Source organism: Cyprinodon tularosa, unplaced genomic scaffold (genome assembly GCF_016077235.1).
Source record: "Cyprinodon tularosa strain WSP-4 unplaced genomic scaffold, ASM1607723v1 ctg246, whole genome shotgun sequence".
NCBI classification, from domain to species: domain Eukaryota; kingdom Metazoa; phylum Chordata; class Actinopteri; order Cyprinodontiformes; family Cyprinodontidae; genus Cyprinodon; species Cyprinodon tularosa.
Window position 1 is genome coordinate 1,250,992 of NW_024038913.1, and position 26,198 is coordinate 1,277,189.

Below are 26,198 nucleotides of genomic sequence, written 5' to 3' on the forward strand. Positions count from 1 at the left end.
CTTTTATAAGGTCTAAAGTTGATGTGAGTTTAACAGATAAGTTACAGTCTTATACAAGCCAGCAACACATCGACCTTTTAACAAAATAAAGTTGAATATCAAACTTTTTTTTTTTTTATTCAAAATGTGATATTTCTTTTTTTTTATGGATAAATCATTTTTTTATGTGCTGTGCAGTTTAGTGAACAGCACAGCACATAAGACCCATCGCTTTTAATTTCTGAGAGAAGATATGGTCTGAGGGGTTTGATGAGGCCTGGTTTCAGGGTAAATGAGACGTGTAATTAAAAAAATGTGGAGTTCCTCATTTATATATGAGCTTGACTGTGAATAAATACTGCAGATTTCTTCTAGCTTTTGCTCCTAAACTAGAAGAGAAAGAAAGAACTGGCTTTAAAAGCTCTAAATGTCTCTTACTTTCTGAAGCTGATGCTTTTCCTTTTTTTTAAAATGCCCTATAGAATATTTTATAAAATGAAGCAATTCAATCTGGAGCTCTTAATATACTATTGGTAGGATTCCAGTTCACCTTTAGTGCATTAAAGTGGGCCTACTAAGGCGTACACAGGAGCAGAAGACAGATTCGTAGTTTAACTGCAGGTCAAAAGTCCACAGGGAACCTTAAATACAGGATGTGCGAGTATTCTCAATCAGTCAATCGTTTATCTAAGACCTTTGGGCTGTAAAAAAAGATCTCAGCCCTCATCAAGCGTGCAATCATTCACATCCTCCAAGAAACAGGTTTAGCTACAGAGAAATGGCAGTTATTATTGCAAAGTTTGCTGACTAATGTGATTCCTACTGAAAAATGACTTGTCAGCAAAGTGTAATTGTCAGAGCAGCCCCGTGGCAATCTGCCAATACCATGTTAGTGCAGACTTGCAGTGATATCTCAGGTCTCATCTTCTGTCTGCAATATTCTCTCTAAGAAAATAATAAACAGCAGGCTGCGCTGTTTGGGCATTTAGGATTCCCTAAATACTTTCTATGGTTACTGGGAAATAACAAGAAATAGTCAAATGTTATTTTGTATGTATATCAGAGGTAAAACCAATTGTCCTTTTTATCTTTTCTATTCCTTCAGCTTCGATTCAGAAAATGGCCCCTCACCAGGACGAAGTCCCATGGATTCGCAGGCGAGTCCTGGGTTGGTGCTCCATCCTTCCTTTCCTCAAAGTCAGAGAAGAGAGTCCTTCCTGTACCGCTCGGACTCAGACTATGACACATCTCCCAAAACCATGTCCCGCAACTCCTCCATCAACAGTGAGGGGTAAGATCAAAACCAGTCCAGAGTAAAAAATTCACACACTTATATAAACGTACAGACTATAGTTTGACATGATCCCAAACAACACTACGGCTGAGACAATTAATCAGATTAATCCTGATTAACTAATTATTGAAATAATTGTCAACTAAAATTGCAACTGATTAACCTTAATTTAAGTTTAGACTATAAAAGATACCTTTAGCTGAAAGGGCAAGCCAATCAAAGCAGTTATTATAGCAAAATTGTAAAAAAAATATCTACACATTTTGCACTGAAGCTGAAAACCGTTTTTTTTGTCCATTAATAAGCTCGATCCAAAAATATCAAAGGGCACAGTTTTAGCTTCACTTGGTTTCTGTGTAAGACTCCTTTAAGGAAGTCAAAAATGATTAATCAAAAAATGAATCAACAGATTAATCGATTATTAGAATAGTCAATACTTGCTGGCCTAAACAGCACATTAACTGTTATAATTATTAGAGCTTTATCTTAACCAGTAACAAAAATCTTTTTTTTTTTTTTTTGCCTAAATCAGGGTGAGGGCTTAAAATTTTGAGGTCCAAAATGTATCCACAGATCCAGTACTGCAATACAAAATATCAATGCAAAAATATCATCAAAAAGACATATTTCAGAAATGTAGTTGAAAAAAATCACAGTATTCATTCATTACACACGGAGAGATATATTTCAAAAAGACTTACAGCTACTAATAACCCATGATTCATTTTTTTAAACTAATTAGAAGTTCATTCAAGACCAACAAAGAAAGTGAGCTATAATGATGAATTGTTATCTCATGGCTGACACAATTGCAGGGAAGATTGCGGACTTGGCAGTTATCCAGCAGAGATTTATGGACATCCTCCTAAAGGAGACTTAACTGCAAATGATCATTGCTAAAGAAGTGGGCTATTCACAGAGGACTGTGTCTATTTTATGAGGGGGAAGCCCACTGCTTCCTAAGGGGTGGATTAAATGCAGAGGACAAATTTCACTGGACAAATAAATATGATAATTAATCGCAACTTAAGCAGAAGGAAAAAGTTTGGTAACAAAGGATGCACAGCAGCAAGGATTTTAAAGCAAAGTTTATTAAAGAGTTTAGTAGAGGTTCACGGGGTCGACTGCAGCTAAATCCAGAAACTTCAATAACAACTACATACAGGTGCTGGTCATAAAATTAGAATATCATGAAAAAGTAGATTGATTTCAGTAATTCCATTTAAAAAGTGAAACTTGTATATTATATTCATACATTACATACAAACTCATATATTTCAGATGTTTATTTTGTTTAATTTTGATGATTACAAATGACAACAAATGAAAATCTCAAATTCATCATATCAGAAAATTAGAATATTGTGAAAAGGTTCAAAATTGATGGCCCCTGGTGCCACACTCTAATCAGCTAATTAACTCAAACCACCTGCAAAAGCCTTTAAATGGTCTTTCAGTCTAGTTCTATAGGCTACACAATCATGGGGAAGACTGCTGACTTGACAGTTGTCCAAAAGACGACCATCGACACCTTGCACAAGGAGGGCAAGACACAAAAGGTCATCGCTAAAGAGGCTGGCTGTTCACAGAGCTCAGTGTCCAAGCACATTAATAGAGAGGCGAAGGGAAGGAAAAGATGTGGTCGAAAAAAGTGTACAAGCAAGAGAGATAACCGCACCCTGGAGAGGATTGTGAAACAAAATCCATTCAAAAATGTGGGGGAGATTCACAAAGAGTGGACTGCAGCTGGAGTGAGTGCTTCAAGAACCACCACACACAGACGTATGAAAGACATGGGTTTCTGCTGTCGCATTCCTTGTGTCAAGCCACTCTTGAACCACAGACAGCGTCAGAAGCGTCTTGCCTGGGCTAAAGAGAAACAGGACTGGACTGCTGGTGAGTGGTCCAAAGTCATGTTCTCTGATGAAAGTAAATTTTGCATTTCCTTTGGAAATCAAGGTCCCAGAGTCTGGAGGAAAAGAAGAGAGGCACTTCATCCACGTTGCTTGAAGTCCAGTGTAAAGTTTCCACAGTCAGTGATGGTTTGGGGTGCCATGTCATCTGCTGGTGTTGGTCCATTGTGTTTTCTGAGGTCCAGGGTCAACGCAGCCACATACCAGGAAGTTTTAGAGCACTTCATGCTTCCTGCAGCTGACCAACTTTTTGGAGATGCAGATTTCATTTTCCAACAGGACTTGGCACCTGCACACAGTGCCAAAGCTACCAGTACCTGGTTGAAGGACCATGGTATCCCTGTTCTTAATTGGCCAGCAAACTCTCCTGACCTTAACCCCATAGAAAATCTATGGGGTATTGTGAAGAAGAAGATGCAATACACCAGACCCAACAATTCAGAAGAGCTAAAAGCCACTATTAGAGCAACCTGGGCTATCATAACACCTGAGCAGTGCCACAGACTGATCGACTCCATGCCACGCCGCATTGCTGCAGTAATACAGGCCAAAGGAGGCCCAACTAAATACTGAGTGCTGTACATGCTCATACTTTTCATGTTCATACTTTTCAGTTGGCCAACATTTCTATAAATCCTTTGTTTTTATTGGTCTTCAGTAATATTCTAATTTTCTGATATGATGAATTTGAGATTTTCATTTGTTGTCATTTGTAATCATCAAAATGAAACAAAATAAACATCTGAAATATATGAGTTTGTATGTAATGTATGAATATAATATACAAGTTTCACTTTTTAAATGGAATTACTGAAATCAATCTTTTTCATGATATTCTAATTTTATGACCAGCACCTGTACATTTCCAGAGCATGGTTTAAGCATGGCCTACAACAGCTGTCACTTATTTTATATTAAGCTACCCCTGAACCACAAAGCCTGGCTACAAAGCCAAACAACTGTCAGCAGGTTAAAAAAAAACATAGCTGGTTAAAATACAGGCTCATGCTTTACAAAACTGTGAGCTCAGTTTTGCAGTCAGTGTGCAGTCAATGACATCTGTCACATTCTTATCTCATCATAAAATGAATAAAGTCATGTTACAAGCTGTGGATTGTGCTGATTAAAACATGCCATGGCTTTAAGTTTATATATGACAAGGATCTACTAACCCTATAGCACCTGTGGGCCAAACTTTTATTGATCTGCTCAACAGGATTGCAAAGCGCAGGGCACAGTTTATCAAACTGTGCACAGAGATAAAAAAGTGAGCAGTTCAAAAAACCGTGACTCGGATTTCCATTAGCTGTAGTTTTTATCACCCACTGACACTTGCTGGGCTCTGTACCTACTATAAACATTTTAGCTCAGTTATGGAAGAAAATACCTGCAGTCATTCAGTGCTAGAAATTCCTGTTTTCTCAATATACTAAGTTATATTTTTGCATATATTGCAAATCAAATCAGAATCGGTTGAGGTCTGCTGTTTAGGTAGCCGCTAATGATTAGGGGATCCCTCTGCTTGAGTGGACAGCAGGGATTTGACTTAATCCCCTCAGTGGAGGGAAGAAGAAAAATGAAATAAATCAGACCCCAGAAAATGAAAGGAAGACCTGCACTGCAAAAAATGTAAATCTAAATAAGCTATGTTTTCTTAAAAAAAGTGAATTTTTTGTTGAATTTGGAAGATAAGTGAAACACTTTGCAGATGGAACAAGACAATTTACAGTTAGAAATAAGAAAAAAAAACAATTGCATTGTCTTATTTCAAGTGTATATTATCTAATTATCTTATTTTAGGAGTAAAAAATATCTCTGTCCATTTGAAAATCATTTTGTATACCTACTCAAATTGAGGGTAAATATATAGTCAAATAAATATATTTTATTTAAGAAATTGATTGTTTTTGCAGTGTGAGGGTTGCTTTCAAAGCCACCTGGGCTTCCTCAACAGCTCAGCAGAGCTACAGGCTGCTCTCCTTAATGCAATGCTGCATTGATTCATACAAAAGGAAACCCTTACCAAGTATTTACTGCATATACGTTTTCGTACATGAGCGTCATTTTAGTGGAGACACATTAATGTATTAAAACTTTCTTTGTGTGCATTTTTTCTTTCTGTCTGTTTGCCTGTCTGTCTATCTGTCTGTAGATATATTAATGTATTTAGTGACACCAATGATCATCTTCTCTACTCTATTTTTTCCACCAGACATGCAGAAGACATGATTGTCACCCCTTTTGCTCAGGTTTGTTCACTTGTTTTTTATATACTATGCTTATTTTTTGCAGTATTGCTTTAAAAAAAGGCAGAAAAACAGAACAGTGAACTTAACCCCCCCTCTCAATTGTGCTCCTTCCTTCCCTCCCACGTTGTCCATCCAACCCCCAGGTGTTGGCCAGCCTACGAACTGTAAGAAGCAACTTCACCATCCTCGCCAATGTCACAACACCCACTAACAAGTCAGTATCATGCTGTCAAACACCCCTTCCCCACACTTGTGCTCATCACGACTGCCTGCTTAATTTGTAGTTGATGTGCATATGCAAATGTTTCTGCTTCCTCACTCCCATGTGGAAACATTTTAACCATCATGATTAACTGGTTTATGAGTCTCAGACAATGCTCAGGGAAATTTAATCTGCATCATTTGGCATTTTTCCAGTTAGCTGACTGAGGGCCGAGTGCACAGAGCTTTATGCCTCAGATGTATGTCCCTGACTCTTTGCCCAGACAATGGAGACGGTCAATAATGCTAAAATTATTCTCCCTTGTAATGCAGTAGACAGAAGGAGCTCGAGCTGGCAGGCTTTTAGCACCACGTCAATATGATATATAAAGCAAAGCTGCACGGAATCATCAGCGTCTATTATTACACAGCGCTGCACAATGAAAGAGCCTGTAAAAGAACACAGTTAGGAGAGAATAAAAGCCAGACAGACTTTACCTTTGAATTGTTTTGTTGAGCTTTAAAAATACACATAAAAGCTGTGATGTTCAGTACTAATACTGATTTAGATTTTTTTTAGATATAGTCAGTGAGCTATATTTTTTTTCATAAATATTTAATGAATACTTATAGACTATTTTTTGTCTGTGCTAAGCCTTTTGTTGCCTGATACTGTATTGCTGAACACACTGTATTGCATTCCTACGCCACACGGAGGCAGCAGTGTTTTATTTATCCTCTGCTATGTGTTCATCTACAGGAGGTCACCAGTGACAAGCCAACCCACGGTTCCCCAAGCTACTCTCTCTGGTATGCTGTCAGCTAATTAATAGTTTCTTTTAATAATGGCTCCAACTTACCCCCCAAAACATAAAAAAAAATAAAAAATAACTGAACAAACAAATAAAAACAATAAGATTGATTCCTAACACTGTCTGCAGTCACTGAATATTATTATGATTATTATTAAATATGTGAATATTTTAAAGTGTCTGTTTTTCTTTAAAACACCAAACTCTGTATTGATCAAATAAGAACAAACTTTTGTTTGTTTTCATTTGTTTTTGTTTTTTTTAACTTGTTAAATTCAGTATACTATGGTCTATTCTGTAAACATAATATTAGATATGACTGCATGTAATTTTGTTTTTGGCTAATGTAGCTATGCAGCGACATGTTTTTAAATTCAATTAACAAGATATAAAATGTGATATTTATTTATGTATGTTAAGTAGGGTAAGAAAAAGAAATCACATCACTACAAGTTACCTGTAACGCTATCAACGTAACATTAAAACTTTGTCAGATTTAGTGATCTACAGTATCATCACTGCTCTCTGTGCATGCAACAGGGAAAAGGTATCAATAATATACTCAAAAAACAATCATTAATAAAAAGCAAAGCAAGATGGCACAACAAAAATAGAGACATGAAAAAGCTCCTACAAATAATTTGCTTAAATTACAGTTTATCTAGCATGCTGCCTGACAACCCACAGTTTGTTTGTTTTTTTTTACTTTTCGTTGTCATCTGTTTCGTTACATTTTTTCTAACAACTATAAATCACTTTAGGTAGGAGTTTTTCTGGTTTGTCAGATTTTGTTATATCATTTTCACGATTTATTTTTCTACTAATTATAAACTTTTATTGATTTGCTTTATTTGTTCCTTTCCATAGTTAAAGGGCTGTTCAGCACATTACTTAAATATTTTTTGCAATTGCTTGTTTTACCAAAATCAACTGCGGCTTGGATTTCAGAACAGTTTCCATAGAATAATCAGTAGTTTATTTATGGTGGATGGCTGTCACAGTTTTGCCATTTTAACATAGATCACACTTTTTCTTCTGGGCCAAGATCAGTGCAAATCAGTTTTAAGTTTGTATCATTTAATTGTTGGAACATCTTACAGTTTCAATGTTTTAGTTGCATCACTGCAGGTTTCCTGGCACAGACCCAAATTTGAAGTATGATCCCCAAATTTTATATAGGGCTTGTGTTGGTGCCTTTAAACGACCATTCCACAATATTGAAGTCTAGATTTGAGCTGAATATACGAACTTGGAGGTATTTTTACTATGCATAATTTCCATGTAACTTATCAGATGTATCAACAAAACTGGAGGTTAGGCAAACATTCTATCAACTTTAACAGTTTGTTCATCTTACCCCGCCTTTTTATGCACACTTCTAATGGAACAGTGATGCTGGTGTCCCAGTAGCTGGCCCCCAAGTTGTTATCAGTAATCATAACCTGTTTATTTGGTGCATGGTTATTTCCAGTTGCTCAAACCTTAAACCTTAGACTCAGAAAGCGTTTAAGAGTAGTTCCAAAAGATATTTGCATATTTTTTAAGTCCAACAATTCTCATTCTAAAATCTTCAGTTTCCTTTGTTTTCCTTATTTGATCCAACAAACAATATTTTTTTTATGGTAGCGAAAAATATAAGCAATATTATATATTTATTTGATATGAACAAACATTTTTTTTTATTTGGTTGTATATTAGTGAATTAATTAATTGATCTTATTCTCTGTGTATACTATATATCTAAGTCTGCGTAGATTAGAGAAAAAAAGCCCATAAACTAATGCATCTAACTCTTCTTTAAATTAATAGAACCTGTTTGTTATGTTATCCTTCATTCCTGGAAGAGGACAAAAAAAAATAAAGATTTAATATTAAATATATGCATATGATAAGTGTGCACATCCTCTGCACTGTAGGTCTTAAAACAATTGAGTGATTGTTTCATTTCTTTTTTAACACACATATTAAAATGGAAAAAAAACAACCTCTACGAAAAAGATTAGACATAAATCAGATTAAAATGATTCAAAAAAGGCCTGTAATGGGTCACCTGGGTGGGGTCTGCGGACACTCAGGGATCACATGAGGCACCTCTTCTAGAATAAGCCCAACTGACCAGTGAGCTGAGTCTGAAATTCAACTTTATTCCATTCTTTTTCAATTGAACTTTTGTTTATAGTAATTTAAAAATGGCTATATATAAAAGAAACATTAAAAATATATGTGTTATATATGAGGTTTAAATAATTGCTGACTTCCAGTTGTATAATAAAAAAGGAATACATTAAGTTAAAGGTTTAAACAAGGCTAGATTTCTTTACTTAAGTTTGCATAGAGTTTGCATTTAAAAACATGTTTGCCCACATAATGCAAAATATATGTTTGGATTTCAGTTTGTAAACTCCAAATGACTGTAAGAATTCCATGTAAAAAAAATAACTGCCCAACATTCGTTTCGTTGCTTTTTTTTCATTATTCTCCTTATGTTGGTTTAAATCATTTCTGATATTTTGTTTGCATTTCTCTCTCAGAGGAGACGTACCAGCAGATGGCTCGGGAGACTCTGGAGGAGCTGGACTGGTGTCTGGACCAGTTGGAGACCATTCAGACCCACCGCTCAGTCAGTGAGATGGCTTCCAATAAGGTGGGCAGCTACTGAAACACAAATATGCTCACCAGCAATGGCTTTGGATGATATTTTCAGAACAGTTTTTTTAATGTGGTCAAAATGGGCAGTTACTTGGGGAACAATTTAAAAATGTGCTACACACTTTATATAATTGGTGTCAGTATGAAATAGTGCTGCCCTCTGTTGAGAAGGTCACTCATATTCAGAGGTGTCAAAGTACAAATACTTCTTTACCTTACTTAATATTGGCTCTTCTTTACTTTACTGGAGCGATTATTTTCTAAACTTTTTACCTCTACTCCTTACATTTTTTGGAATTATACCTACTTTCTACTCCTTATATTTTAAACATAGACTTGTTAGGTTTGTTTCATTTAAGCTCATTTTTGTCATGGCCTGTTGTTAATAAAAATAATAAAAAGCATCAAGATAATTTGTTTCATCCAGACAGTTAGTTTATCTGTGGTTGTACTCGGTACTACACCACCTTGTTCTTTGCTAAATACTAAAATAAATATTAATATTTAATATTAATATTTAGAAAAAAATTTTATTTAAATAATAATACATTTTCAAGAGGATGCAAAGTTGAATTTGACACTTTTACCATTAGCTATAAAACTAGGAATTTATCATCCATATTTGTAGAACAATGATCCTTTAAAAGGGTATTGCAGTAACCAGTATCTGCCCTTAACATTTTTTCCTGCATACTTTTACTTTTATACCTTAATTAGTTTTAAAATTATACTTTTACTTGAGTAAAAAGCTTAAGTTGATCCACAAACTTCTACAAAAGGGTTTTAAAATTTCTACTTGAGTAATAAACGTTAATACGTTCGACACCTCTGCTTCTTTTGGCTGCTAAGAATAAGAGAACTAGGTTATGTTCTTTGTACAAAACTGTATTAGGTTTGATGACACCAGAACCTCAGACGAGTTCCAGCATTTTCATTGGCTGAGAGATGGCAATATGAGTTTTCCCAGGGAACCTACTGATAATAACATATACACTGATTTAATGTGATAATACTTTTCACATAAAGATTTGATAATCAAATGAACTTGCTTAGGAAAAGTTTTTCTAACCCTGTATAGATCATGCTAGGCCAGCTCATTTTTTTGTAAAAACAAGTGGCACAAAGTGTAGTACAAGAAAGTAAAAGACAAAAAAAAGGTTATTTTCAGTACTTTGATGATTTGTTAATAGATACGGACAATCATGTTATTTTACATTGGCAGTGTCAAACAATAATTGCATAGTGACAGTGCAAATATGTTGCACCAGATATCAGATGATTGCATTTTGAGTTTGTACACTCACATGAAGGCGAGAATATGGACAGACCTCTTAAGGATACATGCAGTTGTAATTTCAGGTGCTGGGGGGCAGAGAGGTAGTGAGGATGTGACGGTCTGTGGGTGGAGAGGACAAGGGGGGGCAGTCCTGATGCTGATGTCTATGCTTTAACCTTGGTTGCTATCTAACAGCAGCAGGGTCTGCCCTTCCCTTTTAGTCATTGGCTTGCCAATCTGACCACAAGACATGTGGTTTATGGGAGAACCAATGAAAAAGGGGCAATGCTCCTTTAACAGTGCTCAGTTTTAAAGAGGCAGCGGCAGAGACCTTGTTTTATCCCAGGAATCATCCTCATCTTCATTGTCAATACCAACAAATAAGATGTTTTTTCTTTATTATCGTCACTCCATCATATACTGAGGAAGAAAAGAACAGATGGATGAAACTAAATGATTTCCCCATACATGTTCAAAATGGAAAGCCTCCAGGGACACTGTGTCTATAAAAACCATGCAGTGCCTAAACAGAAATGAGCAACACAATTCTTCATCACTATGCCAACATGGAGGTGCATACATGAATATTGCCTCTCTGTCTCTCACTCTTACTCACACCTTCGCTCACACATATATTTGACAGACGCACATGCTGTCGTGTTGCACATGCGCACTCCTCCTCTAAAAGGAGGCAGCTGCAGATACATACACAGTCACACGCACGCGCCTGCAGCCACTGCCTGATTAGCTTGCAAGGGCTGTCTACAGCATCCAGGGAAATGGCGAAAGAGACAGAGCACTGGAGGACGAACGGCAGCCTAAAGCAGCAGGATTAGACCTCTGGTGTTTTTGGCCAGCTGAGGCATGGACTGACTTGGAGGAGAGGTCTTGCGTTGCATTGCTATTGAGAGGCAAGCTGATTGCCTGTGCACAGGCAGAGTACAGCTGAGATTTTGAGAGAGGCGACTCAGACGGGCTGTTGCACCGGTAGGACTGGGACGGGCCTTTGGATCTGTACCATTGGGGAGGGGCAGGCGACACAAGAAAAAGGAGATTGTTTTTTCAGACCACAGTTTTGGAATAATTCTTCCCTGGGATCGTCTTGGAAGCCTGCCTGCTTGCATCCCTCTCTGTTTCTTCTAGTCTGTCCCTGTCTCATTCACTGTGTTCTTGTTTTTCTCTTGTTATTATCTCCATCCCCCTCCCTCCACCATACTCCTTCTCGATGCTCTGCCGTCCAGGTTCCCTTCACCTCCATTATTCAAGATTACAATCCTCATTTTTTCTTCTTCCCTCATCTCTGCCCTCTAACTCTTTAAATTGCTGCTAGTCTAGAATCGGCTCTTGCAGTATTCCCTTTTGTTTGCATCTCTCTAAAATAAACATATCTTCTCCATTACCTCCTCTCTGTGTCCTTCAGACTGTCTTGCACTCCCTTCTTTTTTGCTCCATCCTTACTCAATCAGCCCCTAATCCACCTTTTATCCTGCCGTGGCTATAGATTTGGGTCAGCCTGCTCAGGAAATGGGATAAGATGTAGTCTTCACAGCGGCCAGATCCAGGGGGGGCTCATGGTCTGCCCATCCGTGGGATCTACATCTCCGGAGCACACTGTGGCTGGAGCCTGACTCAGGACTGACTGAGTGCCCTGCTTTGGAGTACTGGATGTAGACACGGAAAATCTGAACAGACTGCCCCCACCCGCCACCCCTTCCCCCATTCCCCATTTTGGGGCAGACGCCACACTGGAGTGTCCCGGTTTGACTGGCTGTGGCCTCTCCCCACGAACCCTGACAACGCCCTCATGCCACTGGGGCACCCGCAGTGTCTCTGGCCCACTTCATTACCGCACCTCATACCTGTGCCATAGGCCCAAACCCCCAGGTTCTCTCAACATGGGTGTGGTAGAGGCCATTGACCCGGTGCCATCTCCGTGCCCCTCGCCTGTACCAGGGGGCTACAGGCTGCCCCGTTCCTCCAGCTACAGTCCTCTGCAGGGGAGGCCAGGGGTAGAGCTGGACCTTGGTGCAGCTGATGGAGGTGTTATGGAAGGAGGTGGGACAGCAGCTGAACGCAGGACCCCCCTAGTGGACCTGTTCTGTGAGACATGCTCGAGGCCCTGGCTCATCGGTTGGTGGGACCAGGTAGGGTAAGGCTAAAAAGCCATAGAGTAAACAAAATCTTAGAGTTGGGGTGTTGGATGGATGCTGCACTTTACGCTCTTGTATTACACATTTGACTAACTCTATTCTAGCATGTTTACTTGATCTAATTGCGGAATAAAACTTTTCTGTACCAAGAAAGTAAAACATGAAACATGTTTTTTTTTTTTATACCTAATTTATTTGAAGAACCTTTAAAGTCTGTTAGTGATTTTTAATGAAACTTCAGTATAAATATTTGTGACTACGTTCCTGTATATAGTGCACACAGGTATCTGCTTAGTGCAATAACTTTTTCAGGGTCTTTATATAGCTGATGTCTGTGCATCTTGGTAGCAATGTCCTCTTAGGAAAGAGAATTTAAAACTCAAGCTCAGACATTAAAATAAATCTTTATCTTGTCTCAAGAATTTTGCCTAAAAGTTGAAGAAAGTCCACGCTTTGATTATTTCGGTTTTGAATGTGGTGTAGTATCCTGTCATAGAGCTACTTACAGAATCTCTATAGCCTTTGATGTGTCAGTGAATGAGTTTAGAAGAACTTCCTTTTACTATTCTGTCTTTTATCTAAAGTACACTTAACAGGTCTCAGTTCAGAGTCACACATGTTATGACTATTACAGAGGGTTACCCTTTACATATTCAGCTTTACATGTGTGTCTGCCCATAGCCATTTCTGTACACAATCTGCATATTTGCCACTTTAGTTGGTGTCAGAGGAAGTGTTGTTTGTCCTGGCGCTCGGACTGGCACGGTAGAAGTGTCGGCTGACAATTATGACTCAGCATTACAGCATTAGCGAAGGAACGGACGGTAGACTAACAGGGTGTGTACAAAGATGGGAGGCCAGGGCTTAGCCTGCTCCCTAAGTGGGCCGGTGGGCTACGACGCTCAAGGAGGCTAAGAAATTATTTTTCATTACAGCTTGCAGGGTTTGTTGTTATGTTACCCATATGCTTGTGAAAAAGCTGAGAGTGTATAGAAGATACATTATAAATGTGAGGAAGAAGGGAAAAAATAGAAAAGGGGTGCAGCCTGAAACACGTGGCAAATCCAACAAGGCAAAGCAGATCCTGGAACAGAGAAAAGGTTTAGAGAATGGTGGCCAGAAACAAAGTTTTGGATTTCTAAGAAGCAAAGGAGGAGTTTATGTAGACAGCAGAGAGATTCGAGCAGAAAAAGAGGAGGAGAAGGGAATTCTGACCTTGGTAAAGGTCAGAGACACCTGCCGACTCCCTCAGATTGTCACCCAAACAGCCACTGCTCTCTCATCAAGCTGAAGGACTGACTGTGAGGAGGCAGTTGCTAAGGCAACTGCTCTGGTTGCCATGGAGATTGTTATGTGTGAAAGATCAGTCAGTAGGACGCAGACTGAGGGTTTTGTCGTGCCCTCTCATGACTCGTTTAATCCAGAGCCATAAAACCAAGGGTTGGGCATAGTGTTTGTACAAAAATGAACAATTAAGTAAAATCTTGAACATTCAGGAAGGTTACCTTCTTCGTGTGGATTATGAATCCAATGCTTGCATCTGTGTCTGGGACTTGCTGACTGTTTCTGACACTGCAGATATACAGAGAACAATATGTATAAAACCGGCATTTAGCTGCAACACGTCACTCCAGCCAGACCCTTTTTAACAGGCTGTTCTCAACTAAGAGAAAGGAGAACGGATGATTTGATATGGATTTTCTCACTCCATAATACATCATTGGGATAAATTAAATTGTATAAAAGCCTTTTTGTGTGTGTTTCTGTAGATGGAATCTAAAGAAACAGTATTAAATTGTGGATTCATCTTGATCACTAAAAGCTTTTACTATATCTATAAACTTACTTATTTCTGTTTTCCCCTCAGTTCAAGAGGATGTTGAACAGGGAGCTGTCCCATTTGTCAGAGATGAGTCGCTCAGGAAACCAAGTATCAGAATACATCTCCACTACCTTTCTAGGTACAACAATAATGACTGTTTCTTTTTCCTTTTATTAACCTTGATAAGGCTGAGGTCAGCAGACTGACCTTTGTCTTGTGATCTTTTCAGATAAGCAAAACGAAGTGGAAATTCCATCTCCGACTCAGAGGGAACGAGAGAAGCCCATGTGTCACATCAGCGGTGTGAAGAAACTCACGCATAGTTCCAGCCTTTCCAACTCCACCTTGCCTCGGTTTGGCGTGAAGACAGAGCACGAGGAAGCTTTAGCCAGGGTGAAGAAACTAACAGCACAACAGATAACAGATACTGGAGATAGCAAAAAAAATACAGGAACCAATTTTACAGCAAACACATTTCTAAACTTTCTGAATATTAAACACAAGGTCTGTTTGTTATTCAAAATTTTGAATTGAAAAACTTCCTGAATGGAAAGCAAAACGTCTTCAAACTTGGAAATAAAGTCCAGTGGACTGTTTTTTCTAACTTTTTTGGAAAGTCTTATTGAGTTATTTTTTAATGTATTGTATTCAAGAAAAAAAGCAACATATAACTGGACTTAGATTTGGCTTTAACTCGGATAAGCAAGTTGAATAACTGATGTTAATATAATTATTAAAGTTGTCTGTTGTTTCCTTAGGAACTGGACGACTTGAACAAGTGGGGCCTTAATATCTTTCAAGTGGCAGAGTTCTCAAATAATCGACCCCTAAGCTGCATCATGTTTTCAATCTTCCAGGTGAGAATAATGTCATCAAACAAACCTGAAAATTAAATGAGTCAGCAAAATATAAGGCATACTCTGGTATATTTGCATAGGCATGCAACATTTGACTACAGGGTATATTTGATTGCGTATTCTTGCTTACATTTCCTGTTGGATTAAGATTTAGGAGCATAAACCAAATAATAACTTTAGGCAAGGCTAATAAATAAAGTGGTATATAAGAAACTTATCTTGGGAACCTACACCGATATACTGTATAAACTTATCTTGGGAACCTACCCCGATATACAAAAGCAATAATTATCATATTTTATCTTAAAAAGACAAACTTCATGTTGTGTTTAATGCTGAAATATCAACCAGTTGCCTTAAAACAAATAACTAATGAAGTGTGTGAATAGATTTAGTTGTTCTGTAAAATCATCTCCATCCTAGAGGACCAATGGTCAAAGAAAGAAACGGATGTTAGGGAGCAATATTTAGTCCCTCATTTAAAAATGAAAAAAGTACAGCAAACCATCAAGTCTTGACTGCCCAACTAGACTGATTGGCCATGCAAGGGCAGCATTATTCAAAGAAGTTGCCAAGAGGCCATTAAAATGCTGGGATCTTCAGGTCAAAAGGCAGATTTTGGTACCAGTCAAAACAAAACTGTTAGTCATACACTGGAACAGTGTATATTTTGTGGAAGAGTGCCAAGAGGTATTTCTAAGTTGAGAAACTTTGAGTAGAAGCCATAATTACAAGGGAACACAGCAAGCCAACGAGAGGGGGCTGTGATCGGGACAAATACATTTTTACTTTTTGCTTTTTTTTCTGTAAACGTAATCTTTTACAGAGAACGAAAACGACCACACCGCCCTGAACACAACATAATCACTATGAAACATAGCTGAAGTAGCATCATGGTGTGGGGATGCTTTACATTAGCAGGACAAATTTCAAACCTAAGTTTAACTGAGAATCTGCTCCAGCACCAGCGGGTGTATTTTCACATTTGACCCATTCTAACAGAGCTTGGGCTGTTTTGGAAACACAAATATGCAAAGTGTTCAGTTTCTAGATAAGCAAAGCTACCAAAGCGATACCACAGAAACTCAGAAATGTCAAACCAGAAAAAGGTGATTCCATAGTACTAACTCAGGGGGCTCTGTATATAAATCTGTGTTTTTGTAATAGGAATCAAAACCTATTTATACATTTATTTACTACATTCATAGACTACTTTGTGTTAGTCTACCAAATACAGTACATCCTAATAGCATGAGTTTACATTTGTGGTTGTAGTAAAGCAAATTTGGAAAGGTTTTAGGATGTGTGAATTCCTCTTTAAATTATTTTCATTTAGAAATAAAACAATAAACGTTTTGTTATTCGTCTCATTTGCATTAAGATTGTTAAAAAATAAGCTTTGACAATCTTTTCTAAATATGTTTTTTTTCTTCTTGCAGGAAAGAGATCTACTAAAGACCTTTCGGATCCCTGTGGATACTTTTGTCACATATGTGATGACCCTGGAGGACCACTATCATGCCAATGTCGCCTACCACAACAGCCTTCACGCTGCTGATGTCACCCAGTCCACCCATGTACTGCTATCCACACCAGCTCTAGATGTGAGGATTTGTCTTTGAACGTATATCCTATCAGAGCACAAGATACCATTACAAATATTGAAAACTGAGCAAACCTCCATTGTTGTTTCTCGCTTTTCTCCCCAACAGGCTGTATTTACAGACTTAGAGATATTAGCAGCTTTGTTTGCTGCTGCCATTCATGATGTAGACCATCCAGGAGTGTCCAACCAATTTCTCATTAACACAAGTGAGTCAGAATTATATTAAAAAAGTTATTGAATATGTAAACAGTGGTAGACATTATTTTTTTTTTACCATTTATGATTGATATTATAGATCATGGTAAACCAGTAAGCAATACACCAAGACAAAGTTTTGCACTTAATCAGGCTTTGCTGTAGTTCATGTTAATCGAAGCCTCCTGCTATTTGTACCTCGATTCCCAGATTTTTATTGTAAATGGTTGGATAAGTACACATCTTATTTGGAAACTGCTGGCCTTTAGTGTTGAGCTGATTCTGGGGAAATATTATGTTAACCATATTTGTTACACCCTCAGACTCAGAGCTGGCCCTGATGTATAACGATGAGTCTGTTTTGGAAAACCACCACCTGGCCGTGGGCTTTAAGCTACTCCATGAAGAGAACTGTGACATCTTCCAGAACCTTACCAAAAGGCAAAGACAGAGTCTGAGGAAACTTGTGATTGATATGGTGAGCATATGATAAACACTAACAAAGAAAACTTTTCTCACCTGTTCTATCCTTTAAAGACATTTAGATGCATTTTTATGGGTTATCTGCAGTAATTAAAGATGGCCTTTATTACAGGTTTTGGCGACAGATATGTCCAAACACATGAGTTTGCTGGCTGACCTTAAGACGATGGTGGAAACCAAGAAAGTGACAAGTTCTGGAGTTCTGATGCTCGACCACTACACCGACAGAATACAGGTAGTTGTCAGTTGTCGCCATGTACTTTATTTTTTATTTTTATCTTCAGAGGTTGGGTTAAAGAACAAGATTAACAATTACTTAGGAATTTGAAAACAAGAAATTGTACATACACACCAAGCCTGGATATTTTTATAAAATCATACTTTATTATTCAAATTCATCACAGAGTTAGAGAACTTTAAACTAGAAGTCCCAGACTTCCTAATTTACTGTTTTTTGATATAATGAGACACAGAGGCTGCATTCTAGGAGCTCCTCTTACAGATGGGAAAGACAAGAGTACATTAAAGATGAGTGTCATCCTTCATGATTCAAGAAATAGTTACAAAAATAGCTTTACCAGATTAACTTGCCAATAATTACAGTCAGAGTGATGATTTAAAAGGCTTAATTCAGCTGAAACCGTTTTTCCAGTGTGAGGTTTCCTGACTTTAACAAATGCTAGACTGATCTAAAGCTGTTTTACATTACTGTTTTCTTTTTAAACATAGAAAGTGTTTATGGATCAATGCTTCTATGTTCCCTTCAAGTGTCCACTTATATCTCCTTGAACCCGAATTGGCCTCAACAGTAGGCCGCTCACACTGAGCTTCTGCTGGAGGTTTTTTTAACATTTAAAAGGGAAGTTTTTTTTGTTTCTCTCCACTGTCATTGCATGCATGCTCAATGTAAGTGATTGCTGTGGACTCAGCAGCAAAATGCAAGTGAATATCTACTGTCACCATGTGCTCCTCCCGTCAATGATTGGATGCAATCAGCTTTTTCTCCTTAGAGATGTTTTCTGTAAAGTGCCTTGAGATGAAAGTTATGTTGTGAATTAGCACTATGTAAATAAACTGAACTGAATTGAATAGGATCTTTGAGGTATCAATTTTTGCAGTTGGGATAATCCAGCTATTATGTTGTTGACATAAAAACTTACTGATTGAAGAACAAGTATACATCACCTACATTCATTTTCATATGATGAGGTTGCACTTAGATTTATGCCTATGTGGATCGGGCTACCATTGAGTCTTGTTTTGAAAGACTGGGTTTCATCATTGTTTTTCTGAGTGTGGGTTATTTTGCAATTGTCAGTGAATATTATCTAATTGGGTTGCAGCTGCTACAACAAGTAGTATCCCGTATTACAAAAACATAAAAACACACAGATGTCATCTTTTTCTAACAGACAAAGATGACATCTGTGTCGTCTTTTTCCTATAGAAAATACTTATTATTTGACATCCAATAAAAAATGTGGATCATGTGGAATAAGAGACAAATATAATGAGCTTTGCCAAAGGCAAGGCAAGTGTATCTATATAGCAAATTTCAATAGCTAGAATATGCAAAGTGCTGTGCAAGAAAAAACATAATAGGCAGTGGCATAGAGGTAATTAAATACTTAAAGGTAAAGTGGATAAGTGGTCCTCCTAATTGTCAATCATTCCACCAAAGCTCTCAATTTTAAGGCATCCATGCATAAGAAATATGAAAACATTAAGAATATGTTTAAAAGTTCCCTTTTCGTTCATTTACCAATCCGCTTTCTCATCAGTGTGCGAGAGGGTAGGTAATTCTCCAAAGGTATTTCTCGTCATAACACCGGTGGTAACTCTGACATAGTGAAAAAATTGCAAATCTTCTTTTGCTTAGTAAGCTTGTATGAGCGATGCAAACAGCAACTTTTATACAGAGCTTGCACGAGGAGAAATGGGCTCCTGCATGCTTTCACATGCCTTTAATTGGCATTTGCTCGTGAAAATCCTCCACTATACCTTTAATGAATGCAAATTATTCAAAATTATAGAAAATAAATAATTAAAATAGCATCCTAATAAACTAATAATGAATAATGAATAATAATAATAATGAATAATAAATGAAATGAATAAATAACAAAATGACTGATACCATATTAATCCAATACATTTATTTATTGTAGCAATAGTCTGACTCGAGTCCAAGGCATGTGACTTGTTTAGTCCCCACCTTCTCCCAATGAAGTATAATAGTATGTGATATTTGACTTCTATGCAGGTATTGAGGAACATGGTGCATTGTGCTGACTTGAGCAATCCTACAAAGCCTCTACATGTGTATCGGCAATGGACGGAGAGAATCATGGAAGAGTTCTTCAGGCAGGGAGACAAGGAGCGGGAAAGAGGGATGGAGATCAGTCCCATGTGTGATAAACACACTGCATCTGTAGAAAAAAGTCAGGTAAATGATGAGCTGTGGAAGAGACAGAAACAAATGCATACATGGCAAACAGCTGGATTCCTGTTAATGCGGCAGGTGGGGTGATACCTAGAGAGCAGAGGCTGATCTTTTATCTCTGATCTCAGCAGTCGCTTGCCTACATTTTTAATGCCATTTTAAAGCGAGTATGGTTGTGTATGCTTGAGTTGGCGCCGTCTTATACGCTGCCTTTCTTTTTCTCTCTCGATGCAGGTGGGCTTCATCGACTACATAGTTCATCCACTTTGGGAGACGTGGGGAGACCTTGTTCATCCTGATGCCCAGGAGATCCTGGACACCCTGGAGGACAACAGGGACTGGTACCAGAGCACTATCCCACAAAGTCCTTCACCACCGCCTGTAGGCCAGGACAAGGAGCTAAACACGTGCATTGATAAGTTTCAGTTTGCGCTCACACTGGAAGAGAGCTCTCAGAATGAACAGGAACATGAGGTTGACAAAACGACTTCAAACCACGTGGCAGAAGACTGTAGTGACATGGACAAGGATGATGAAAACGAGGATAAGGAAGATCTTATGTCAGAGAAGAATGAGGACATAATCGAGGAAGAGGATGAGGTTGCAATGGAGGAAGAGGAAGGAGAGGAAGAGCTGAAACCTCGGTTAGGTGAGCAGCCAGAAAAGGAAAGACTTTATGACACAAGTCCTGTAGAAGAAGAGGAGGATTCTTCATCTCAAGCTGAAGATACATGAGGTCTGCTCCTGTATCTCTCTCCTATCTTGCACACGTTATGTTGTCGATTCTTTAAATGGTCAAACAAAGAACAAATATGACTGCAATGACAATACAGACCTTTAAATATATTTTTCAAAAAGGGAATACATTCAGAATTGCTCAAAGAGAAGCTAATTACACAGCAACTGTAGATTTGGAGTGATAAGTTCTAGATTGATTTACTAGGAACTTAAGACTAATGGGAATTTAGTAGAAAGCAATGGAAGGTAGTGTAGCACTCTGGTGAGTGAAATGCACATAAATAAACACCCATGAAATCACAAAAAAATATCCACACAAAAAAACACTATCAAGAGCAAATTATGTAGAGTGAAACAATGCATACATGCATACAGCATATCCTGCAGTATAACTGCATTTCATTCGCTGTTGGTTTTTGGAAATGCACACAGATTTGCACAGACACGCACCTACACACACTTTACTGTATGTTTATATGTGTGCATTTAAACAAGGAACATTGATCAGTGATGAATCTTTTTGGAAAAAGCCATTCCTTATCGGTGTATTAATTAGTGTTTAGTCAGTATTAGTAATTCATGTATGTTAGAATCTCAATAGAAACTACTCTGCTCAGAGAAGCTTCAGTGACGTTTTTTTTCCATTTCTGTCGGAAATAAAGATTAAAGAATAAATCCACAGAGTTGGAGAAAAGAGAAGAGCTTGACGTGGAAGCAAAGAGAAGATGCTGCGTTGAAGGGGCCCAGAGAGGCCCCCTATCACTTTTCCCTTTACGAAGAGAGTGCTACTGGTGCAAGATGGCTCTGTGCCTTTGTGAAACATCAGCTTCCTGACTGAGGCTGTGGTGAAGCAATGCATTGTGGAACAGGAGAGTCTGATTTGTGGTATCAATTTTTGATTGTCTCTTGATGAAGATCTCTTTACTGTTCATGCTATTGTGATGTGTAACTCACAAGTACACGTTTTTGTGGTGACATATTTTCAGCTGTTAAGTCTTCCTTTTGTTGCTCTTCTAGTAATATGACAAATTAAAACTATAGATGCAGAGCAATCACTACCACCACCACTACCACCACTGGACTCTTTCCAGCTTATATGTTGATTTCTTATTTGAATGGTTTTATTACTATTCTTATTATTTTGAAACCTTCAGAGAATAAGCCATGTAATGCTTTGAAGCATATATACGTTTTTGCCTATTTTATATTTAAAAATTTGCTGAATATGTTGAGTGTTTCATTAACTGAACAAAATTAGTTTGCTGTCTGACGACTGTCCATTTTTTTGGTAATTTTTTCTCTTCATACATAACAATTCTCACCAAAGTTAGGAAGGAAAAGCTTCGGTGGGCAAGATGAATCGAAGGAAATCAGGGAGGCAGAATGTCAGGGAAAAGGTGTGGTAATCCCTAATCATCTTTTTTGTGTTTGATGATTTTTTGCCTTAAGGTTAGATGCAGGATACATACTTATACGTATGTAGATATAACATAGATATCCTGATGTATTTATAGCACACCTGTTTTTATTTTTTATGTTATTTGTGTTTGTTTTAGACTATGTATTCTGAATTTGGAGGGAAAGTGGGAAACACTGCTGCCAGTTGTTTTTGTTTTTGGCTCTGCTTGGCTCAACTAATAGAATGTGTTGTTTTAAAAAAGAAAAATCAAGAGCGCATCCTATAACTTCCTGGAGATATTTAAAATGATTTCATGTGAGCCAGTCACGGTAAAACACAGCAGGGTTTTAGATGTAGTCGCACATGTTGTCGTCCGCTTTTTGGCATCTCTGCATCTCGTTGAATCGTGTCCTATATCTGATCAGCTCAGCCTAAATGTGCCAGGTTGTTAGGATGTTTGTGTTCTTACAGGGTAAAATGAAAATTAAAGTTGAAGGTGAGGGCAAGTTTCTGCAGGTCAGTAACTGAGCTCATCTGAAGTCGCCATGTCTTGGTGCAACAGAAGCCTACATGTTTGGTCTAGCTGTGAGGCCACCATGCAGACTTTTAATGTAGTGAAAATGGGAATTCAGGATTAATATTACAGTTACTTAAATATAAAAATAAATGTATCCCATATGCACTGGCCTTTTACTTTAAACATGTTCCTTTGTTTTTGTGGCTTTCTTGTTCTCTCATGAGCTATAAAAACAGTAATATTTAATTGCCATACAAACACGATACTGTAGCAATTGTTTCTTATTAAGGAAATTATTCAATTGATTGATTGCTGCCATTCTTTTTATGATGAAAAGAAAACATGGGGAATTGTTTTCTTTTAACAGCTTGTGTACAGTTTATTTTTATATCATTCAGGTGGATGGTCTTGAAAATGAATCGTGTGCTGATGATATATAGCTATAATCATTACCACTCTTGTATATAATGTAATGATATACTGTAAAATAAAATTTTATCCAAATTATGATTGACAGATAACCACAGAGACACTGCAAGCCACCCGGTCACCTTGTCATTCTTAAATACTATAGTTCCTCACACGTGGATAACATTCTGTCATAACTTTTAATTATGCACACTTATTGTTAAATTCAAAATAAATTTGTACCAGCACTTTATTTCATCAGGTTTCAAAGTAAAACGGTGGGCTTCAGGTAATGTGTGATCTGTGTATTCATAGGGGCAAAAATCCCAAACCCACATTGTCCACCAGTTGAGATGATCAGTGTTTTGGAGGGATTGTAAAATAAATTACACATCCTCTGAAAAGATTCTATGAGATTATTTCTATTTTTTTTTATTTGAACTAAAAGTCACAATATGTGTCCTTATTTGACGTGCTCATTCCTAGCACTAACACCCCCTTTGTTTCTTAGTAACTTTAAGCACTATCTAGCCTGATAGCCTAAATGTCCGTCCCATGGTAGCCTATTTATCTGGTTCCCATTGGTGTTGCTGTCAGGTAATGTTATCGCAGACTGACTCCCTTTGAGTGAAATCCTCTGGGCTTTAACTCATGTGTCATCGGTAAGGAAGCTCTTTTAAAGGGGGATTAAAAAACATGAAATGATTGTAATATTTGTAAATGAAATTGCTGTAATGTGTAAAATGTGTTTAGTTATTTTTTATTATACTATTTTTATGAATTTTCTTTTCCTCCTGACAGAGCCGAGGTGTCATTTTTGTGAATAAATGCATTTAATAAGCAACATATATATATATATATATATATATATATATATATATATATATATATATATATATATATATATATATATATATATATATATATATATATATATATATATATATATATATATATATATATATATATAATATAGTATATCAGTATATTTTTCTTTTTATTTCACTGTTCGGTACTGTAAAGTGTGTGAAAATACAAATAAAGCAAGATTTTTATATTGAAACAAATAGTTAAATACTCATTCTCCTTTGCACAGGCAAAGCGTTTGTTAGCTATTTGGTTCTAGATTTCTTTACATTCTTAAGCAAGGGGGCCTGTTGCTGGTATGAAGAAAAATAAGCTTTAAACTGCCTGAATTTTTACTTCATACAGTTTAAATGAAACTGTATGGTGGAAATTGGGGAATAAGTTTCAGAGCATCCTGAGTTTTAACTGTATGGAGCATAGCCTAATGGATTTTTGCCTCTCCTTTCATTTTGCTGTGCACTGCTTATTAGCACGCTTAAGTAAATGGCGTTACATTTCAAATACAAATTTTTTCCCTATGGAAATATTTCCCGTTCAAATTTGATCGACTGTTGAGTCTTAGTTCGCTAACTCCTTACTTGCTTCCTGTCCAACAACGTACTGTTTTTCCACTGGGAAAATTATAATATTTCTTTCGTTTTCAGATCTTTCATAACAGTGTAGATAGTAGCGTTGTAGTACTTGGTCATGGTCTCAAGACCAGTCTCGAGAGTATTTCTTTAGGTTCTTAGTTTCGTCTTTGTATCAGCAGCCTTTTTACTCGGTCTTGTCTCTGTCTTGGACAACCATGGCTGATAGGCATTGTCCATACCTTACTAATAAGAGTAAAAAAAAATTGACCCCATCAAAATCTGTTTTTAAAAAAAACTACAGTCCATGCCTGTGTAATGTTGTCCCCTAGATGCAGCTGCCACCTGCCAGCTGCTAGTGTGACACTAGATGACCACTCTCTGAGTGTAGAGGAATACAACAGGGGGGGAGCTGCTACGTGAAAAAAAACAAAAACAAAAAAACCTCCAGATTATATGCAAAGAGAGATCCAACATCTCTTTTACAATAGAAATCTGTCTTGATAAATACAGTTTGACTTATTAGAAAGTTAGCTTGGTTTTCTACCAGTTTAAAAAGAAAACTTGTTACTAGCAAGTGAAAAGCTGCCAGATAAACACATATATATATATATATATATATATATATATATATATATATATATATATATATATATATATATATATATATATATATATATACAGGTGCTGGTCATAAAATTAGAATATCATGAAAAAGTAGATTGATTTCAGTAATTCCATTTAAAAAGTGAAACTTGTATATTATATTCATACATTACATACAAACTCATATATTTCAGATGTTTATTTTGTTTAATTTTGATGATTACAAATGACAACAAATGAAAATCTCAAATTCATCATATCAGAAAATTAGAATATTACTGAAGACCAATAAAAACAAAGGATTTATAGAAATGTTGGCCAACTGAAAAGTATGAACATGAAAAGTATGAGCATGTACAGCACTCAGTATTTAGTTGGGCCTCCTTTGGCCTGTATTACTGCAGCAATGCGGCGTGGCATGGAGTCGATCAGTCTGTGGCACTGCTCAGGTGTTATGATAGCCCAGGTTGCTCTAATAGTGGGTTTTAGCTCTTCTGAATTGTTGGGTCTGGTGTATTGCATCTTCTTCTTCACAATACCCCATAGATTTTCTATGGGGTTAAGGTCAGGAGAGTTTGCTGGCCAATTAAGAACAGGGATACCATGGTCCTTCAACCAGGTACTGGTAGCTTTGGCACTGTGTGCAGGTGCCAAGTCCTGTTGGAAAATGAAATCTGCATCTCCAAAAAGTTGGTCAGCTGCAGGAAGCATGAAGTGCTCTAAAACTTCCTGGTATGTGGCTGCGTTGACCCTGGACCTCAGAAAACACAATGGACCAACACCAGCAGATGACATGGCACCCCAAACCATCACTGACTGTGGAAACTTTACACTGGACTTCAAGCAACGTGGATGAAGTGCCTCTCTTCTTTTCCTCCAGACTCTGGGACCTTGATTTCCAAAGGAAATGCAAAATTTACTTTCATCAGAGAACATGACTTTGGACCACTCACCAGCAGTCCAGTCCTGTTTCTCTTTAGCCCAGGCAAGACGCTTCTGACGCTGTCTGTGGTTCAAGAGTGGCTTGACACAAGGAATGCGACAGCAGAAACCCATGTCTTTCATACGTCTGTGTGTGGTGGTTCTTGAAGCACTCACTCCAGCTGCAGTCCACTCTTTGTGAATCTCCCCCACATTTTTGAAGGGGTTTTGTTTCACAATCCTC

At 37.5% G+C, this 26,198-nt stretch overlaps 1 protein-coding gene across 4 annotated transcripts in view; it reads left to right on the forward strand.

The window, feature by feature from the left end:
• Positions 1 to 23,485, forward strand: part of pde4a (phosphodiesterase 4A, cAMP-specific) — a 64,401-nt gene extending 40,916 nt beyond the window's left edge. For 2 of the 4 annotated variants that reach the window (XM_038287987.1, XM_038287989.1), the window contains exons 2-15: positions 1,085 to 1,270; positions 5,399 to 5,435; positions 5,579 to 5,649; positions 6,397 to 6,446; positions 8,980 to 9,092; positions 14,391 to 14,484; positions 14,575 to 14,738; positions 15,104 to 15,202; positions 16,642 to 16,806; positions 16,915 to 17,014; positions 17,327 to 17,481; positions 17,599 to 17,721; positions 19,750 to 19,932; positions 20,164 to 23,485. In XM_038287987.1, the coding sequence (XP_038143915.1) occupies positions 1,085 to 1,270; positions 5,399 to 5,435; positions 5,579 to 5,649; positions 6,397 to 6,446; positions 8,980 to 9,092; positions 14,391 to 14,484; positions 14,575 to 14,738; positions 15,104 to 15,202; positions 16,642 to 16,806; positions 16,915 to 17,014; positions 17,327 to 17,481; positions 17,599 to 17,721; positions 19,750 to 19,932; positions 20,164 to 20,664 (2,041 nt within the window). In that variant the 3' untranslated portion in view covers positions 20,665 to 23,485. Of the gene's footprint in view, positions 1 to 1,084; positions 1,271 to 5,398; positions 5,436 to 5,578; positions 5,650 to 6,396; positions 6,447 to 8,979; positions 9,093 to 11,073; positions 12,518 to 14,390; positions 14,485 to 14,574; positions 14,739 to 15,103; positions 15,203 to 16,641; positions 16,807 to 16,914; positions 17,015 to 17,326; positions 17,482 to 17,598; positions 17,722 to 19,749; positions 19,933 to 20,163 lie in introns of those variants that run through there. The other 2 variants (XM_038287988.1, XM_038287990.1) reach the window with 2 other exon arrangements.
• Positions 23,486 to 26,198: the final 2,713 nt, after the last annotated feature.